Raw genomic sequence first — 6,000 nt, 5'->3', positions numbered from 1 at the left:
GGCTCTCTGCTCAGCGGGGAGCCTGCTTCCTCCTCTCTCTCTGCCTGCCTCTCTGGCTACTTGTGATCTCTGTCTGTCAAATAAATAAATAAAATCTTAAAGAAAAAAAAAACAAAAAAACAAAAAACTTTTACATGAACGCTCAAAGCAACACTATTCATAATAGCCAAAAACGTGCTAACAACCCCAAAATCTGTCAACCGATGAATGGATAAATAGAATCTGGTATATCTATACAATATTATTTGGCAAACAAAAAAAGTACTGATATATGCTCTAAGATGGGTGAATCTTGAAAACATGCTAAGTGAAAGAAGCCAGACACAAAAGAACACACATTATATGACTCCATTTTTATGCATGTCCAGAATAGGCAAGTCGATAAAGACAGAAAATAGATTAGTTGTTGGTAGGGGATGGGGAGTGTGGTTAACTGGGAGATGCAGTATTTCTTTTTGGGGTAATTAAAAATAGTGATGAATATACAATTTCGTGAATACACTAAAAAAAACCCCAACAAATTGTATGAATTATATCTCAATTAAAAAAAGAAAAAGACAAGCAAGTATAGCATACCTTAAAGTTTCCCAAAACATAATAAACAAAAACCTGAACAGTTTTCTATGGTTTGAATTCAGTTTTATAAATGTTACCTTTTCTTTTTTTTTTTTTAAGATTTTATTGATTGATTGATTTGAGAGAGAGAGAGAGCACGTGTGTAAATGGTGGGAGGAGCAGAGGGAGACAGAGAATGGGGGTAAGAATCTCAAGCAGGCTCTGTGCACGGAGCCTGATGCAGGGCTCCAGGCCAGGCTCGATCTCACCACCCTGAGCCGAAACCAACAGTCGGACTAAGCCACCCAGGCGCCCCACCTTTTAATTCTTCAACAATAATAATCATAATGATAAAAGTAGCAGGTGCTTATTAAGCACTTACTAGGCATGTAGCATGCATTTTATACTTGGTATTCTCTCAAATCATCCCAATGATCTTGTACATGGAATTATTATCCCATTTTATGGAAAGGAAATTGAAGATAAAAGAGGCTGAGTAATTTGCGCAAGGTTATACGAAGGTAATTAAGTCTGACTCCAGAGGTTCTATTATACAATTCCATTTTAAAACAGTGACTTATTGGTCTCAAATACTAAGTTATTTTTCAATGTGTTATGTTGTTCTTTCTATCACCATCAATGAATTAGATATCATCGTGGGGCCTAATATTAAACAATGATCTTACTTCCTTAGTTGAGTACAGAACAAAGACAGAAAAAATTCCCCATATGACAAGTTTTTATTTGTATCAAATCACAGAGTACCATAGGTAAATATAAGATTATAATTTGAATGTTGCAATAGAACATAATTTGGCAAATTATTTAATTATCCAAAGTTTATTACATGTTTGAGTATGTGCTAAAGAGATTATCTGGCATAACTTGGCAAGATATTTATTTCTGTACCTTATTTGACCATTTATCATTTATATGTGGTACACATATATGTATATATGCGTATATACACATACATATATATACATACACACACTCCTAAATTAAATAAACTTGTATAAAAGCTCAAGATTGATGTGTTAGAATTAATTCCTGTTTAAAAATCTATTATATTAAATTGCATCTGCATTCAAAGCAGAAATGTAAAAAAACTGATCAATTTGCTAAATACGCATGAATTTACAAAGTAACTGAAAATGAAATAAAAATTTCCATTGAAATGTTATATTCCTGTCTAATCAACATTTAAGTGGCACTATCAAACTATGGAAATAGACATTACTCTTTCAGGTTGTTGAGAGAATAAAGATTCTACTGAGCATTACTGTATTCCCTAAATTAAGAATGAATATTATTATGGTAGGAAAAGATGGCAGATAATTTTCTTCTTTATTAATATGGGAATTCTCAGGAAGCAATCAAGGCAGTGCCTATACTCCTGGGCTTGGGTTTCCTACGCTTCTATCAGTGGAAGTCTGGCTTCTCAGGAAACGTGCAGCCAGTCCGCCTAATTATGACGCTTGCAGCATAGTGGCCAGCACGGATGCATTCAGTCAGGGGCTTGTCAGAGACCAGCTGAGACAGAAAACCTGGAACACAGACAAAAGGGAAGAACGTGAGTATTGCATAACAGCATGAGAAACGTCATTTTGGGTCAGGCCAAAAATCAGTCCATGTACTTATCCCTCTCTTCAGTGCTGATAGTTAAGTGTTAAACCTCAAGTCTTAGAAAGTTCTCGCACCATACATCATGAGCTTCCCTCAGTACATCTTTTAAAGAGCTCAAGTTGGGACATAACAACTCCCATCCAGGCATTTCTAGTCTTTGTACGCCTAAAGCATCATCACGCTTTCTTTTAGTTTTGAGATTAAGATGTTGTGAGTAAGAAGTACTGGCTAAAGAATATTATGTTGGGTTTTTACAGCTGAGAAGGAGGTATTAGTTATCCCTCTCTCCGTCTCTCTGGATTCCTTATGTGTTGTTATTCCTAGCACACTGCTTTTGGACAAAATTCTATCATCTGGATGTCTCTCCAAGTACAGATTTGAGAGTTGAAGAATTACAAAGTACTTTACATCTCCCTTTTACTCCCAGAAGCAACAGTGAAATGATTTCTATAGTCAAACACCATGGACCAACTTGACGTTTAAAATAAATGAAGTAGACAAAGTAGAAAACGGTGTTGAGGACTTCGGTTTCTGACCAAGATGAAATAAAAGGAACCACAATTATCCTTCCTCCAGAAACAACTAAAATAAGGACAAAATAAATGAAACAAAAATTTTCAAATACTGTAAAAGATCCATGAAAGAAGGGAAACAAATGGGATAAATGGTAAAATTGCTCTAGTTTACCTCCTAGAGAGTTACCAGGCTACAACACAAGGAGCAACAACTTAGGCAGAGCTTAACAGTCTCACTGAGTTGAAGAGATGGATTTGGGAGTCTGAGTAGAACAAAATTAAACACGTAGGCAGAATGATCAGCAAAAAAGAGAGAGAAGACATAAGTTACCAGTACTGGGAATAATAGCAGTGCTGTCACTACAGAATCTACATTCACTGAAAGAATAATAAAGAGGGGTGCCTGGGTGGCTCAGTGGGTTAAGCCTCTGGTCTTGATCTCAGGGTCATGGGATCCAGTCCCGCATTGGGCTCTCTGCTCAGTGGGGAGCCTGCTACCCCCTGTCTCTCTGTCTGCCTCTCTGCCTACTTGTGATCTCTCTCTCTCTCTGTGTCAAATAAATAAATAAAATCTTAAAAAAAAAAGAATAATAAAGAAACATTAACAACTTTATGCCAATAGATTTGGTAAGTTAGAGGAATTGGACAAATTCCTGCAAAGACACAAAATATGAAAGCTCAAGCTCAAGAAGAAATAGATAATCTGATTAGCTTTGTATCTATTAAATATATTGATTTTTACAGTTAAAAAGCTTCCCATAAAGACAATTCCAGATCCAGGTGGTGTCACTGGTGAATTCTACCCAATATTTAAGCAGTAAAAATAATATCAATGCTATACAATAGCCTTTTCAGAAAGCTGAAAACTGAAAATACTTCCTAACTTATTCCTTGAGGCCAGCATTACTCTGATACCAAAATAAAAAAAAAGATGCAAATACTTTAAAGAAAATTTTAGCAAATCCAATCCAATAGTATATTTTAAAGGATAACAAATTATTATCAGGTGGGGTTTATAAATATGGGGTTTATAATAAATATTATAAACGGTGGGGTTTATTCTAGGAATGCAAGGTTGGTTTAACATTCAAAAATTAATCAGTGTAATTTAGTATCACTAACAAAACCACAAGATCACCGAATGCAAGAAGAAAAGCATCTGACAAAATTCAACATACATATCTAATAACAACTTTAAGCAACCTAGGAATAGAAGGGAGCTTCCTCAACCTGATAAAGGGCACTTATAAAATTTACAGTTAAAATTATTCTTAATGGTGGATGATGGAATGTTTTCCCCTTAAAATCAAGAAAATGTTTGTTCTTAAACACTGTACTGGACACTTTAGCCAGTGCAACAAGGCAAACAAAAGAAATAAATAAAAGGTATCAAGTGCTCACCTTGGCTGATTCCAATATTTATGTGGAAATGCAAAAGACTAAGATTAGTCAGACACACCTTTGAAAAACAAGACTACTTGAGTTAAAACTTATTATAGAACTAAAATAATCAAGAGATTATGCTATTGGCATAAAGAAAAACAAATAGATCAATGCGACCAAAGAAAGAGTTCAGAAATAAATCTACTTCTATATCATCAATTGATTTTTGACAAAAGTATCAAAGCAATCCAATGGAGAAAAGATAATCTTTTAAACAAATGGTCTTAGAACAGCTGGATAGCATATTTGAAAAACAACAACAACAACAAAAAAACCAAAAAACAAAACCACAATACAATAACAAAACCACTTCAACCCTTACCCCACATCATCTACAGAAATTAACTTGAAATGGATCACAGACCTAAATGTAAGAGCTAAAACTATAAAATTCTGAGAAGGAAACATAGAAAGTCTTAAGTGATTTTGAATTTGTCAAAAATCTCTTAAGTAAGACATAAAAGTACAAACTTTTGCCAAGGAAAAAATAACTGGACTTTGCCAAATTAACTAATTCTACACCTCAATAATAAGGAACAACCCAATCAAAAATGGTTTCAAAAGAGCTGAACTAACATTTTAGCAAAGAAGATAAACAAATGCCAAATAAGCTCAGGAAAAGATGTTCAAAGCCATTACTCATCAGAGAAATGCAAATTAAAGCCACAGGTAGATACTACTGCTAACCCATTTGAATGGCTAAAATTAAAAAGACTGACCATAGTAAGTGTTGACAAGGGTCTGGGTCATTTGGAACTCTCCTATGCTAGTAATGGGAATATAAAATGATAGTACCACTTTGAAAAACGTATGTCAGTGTCTTAAAAAGTCAAATATACCTTTACCATATGATCCAGTCATTCTATTTCTACACATTAAACTCAAGGTAAATGAAAGCATATATTCATATCAAAGATTTGTAGTCAATGTTCACAGCAGCTTTATTTATAATATCCCCAAACTGCAAATGATCCAAATGTGGATGAGAAGAGGAAGGAAGCCAGGATTACAAAAGAGCATGGGAGTAGTGGATATGTCTACAGTGATGGTTTCATGGATGTATGGATGCCTATGTTAACATCTGCACAACTATATACTTTAAATATGTGCAGTTTATTGTTTATCAGTTATAGTAAAATAAAACTGTAAAAGAAAAAAAAGGGAAAAAAGTGTTGTAGTTACAAGTAAGACAGTTCAAGAGCAGAAGAATCTAGGGCTACTTTTCCTCTAGGGGAACGTGAGCTGCTTAGCAGTACTCAAATACTCAGAAGAACAGGTAACGGAAACTGTACTGTAGCTGGACTTCTAGGCTGTTCCCTAGGCCCTGGTAGCCTGCGAGAGGTGCAGATTAATTGGGAAGCTGTGGTATAATGACCTGTAGAGAGCATTAGAAGAGATTTATGTCCTTTTTTCTCTACTATTCTGACCACACAAGCTTTTTCACCGTCAGATTTGGGGAATGCTCTGTACCTAGTAAAATAAGTATTCCCAACCAAAGAATAAAATTAATTTGGTTAATGGAGTGATATATTTTGAAGACCTTTGCTTATAATGTGAAATCACTCCCTCAAGAGGTTTAGCAAGAGTATTTTATCACTGAGTTTTCAGGTAACAGTCAAAGGTCAATATTAACTTTCAGCCAAACGGTGAGACTAAAATGCTCAGCCCACACAGTGAATGGAGCAGACGCCAAATTCAGAGTCAGATCAGCTTACAATGGAAACACGTCTATGAGAAGCCTTATATGCAACATCTGTTTTCCTCATTCCTTCTGGTATGATCTTTGTGAGAAAAAGAAAAGCTTATGTTTATGAAATATTTCTGTGAAGCACAAGCACCAGCATCCTCTTTCTAAGAGAAG

General features: G+C 35.0%; 1 protein-coding gene across 3 annotated transcripts in view; it reads right to left on the bottom strand.

The window, feature by feature from the left end:
* Window positions 1-1,276: 1,276 nt before the first annotated feature.
* ADK (adenosine kinase) overlaps window positions 1,277-6,000 on the bottom strand; it is a 534,854-nt gene continuing 530,130 nt past the window's right edge. For all 3 annotated transcript variants that reach the window (XM_047701923.1, XM_047701925.1, XM_047701924.1), the window contains one exon: window positions 1,277-2,102. In XM_047701923.1, coding sequence (XP_047557879.1) covers window positions 1,978-2,102 — 125 coding nt within the window. In that variant the 3' untranslated portion in view covers window positions 1,277-1,977. The remainder of the gene's footprint in view (window positions 2,103-6,000) is intronic.

Source organism: Lutra lutra, chromosome 14 (genome assembly GCF_902655055.1).
Source record: "Lutra lutra chromosome 14, mLutLut1.2, whole genome shotgun sequence".
In the NCBI taxonomy this organism is placed as follows: domain Eukaryota; kingdom Metazoa; phylum Chordata; class Mammalia; order Carnivora; family Mustelidae; genus Lutra; species Lutra lutra.
Note: the sequence above shows the minus strand (reverse complement) of the source record. Positions and strands in the feature narration are given on the sequence as shown.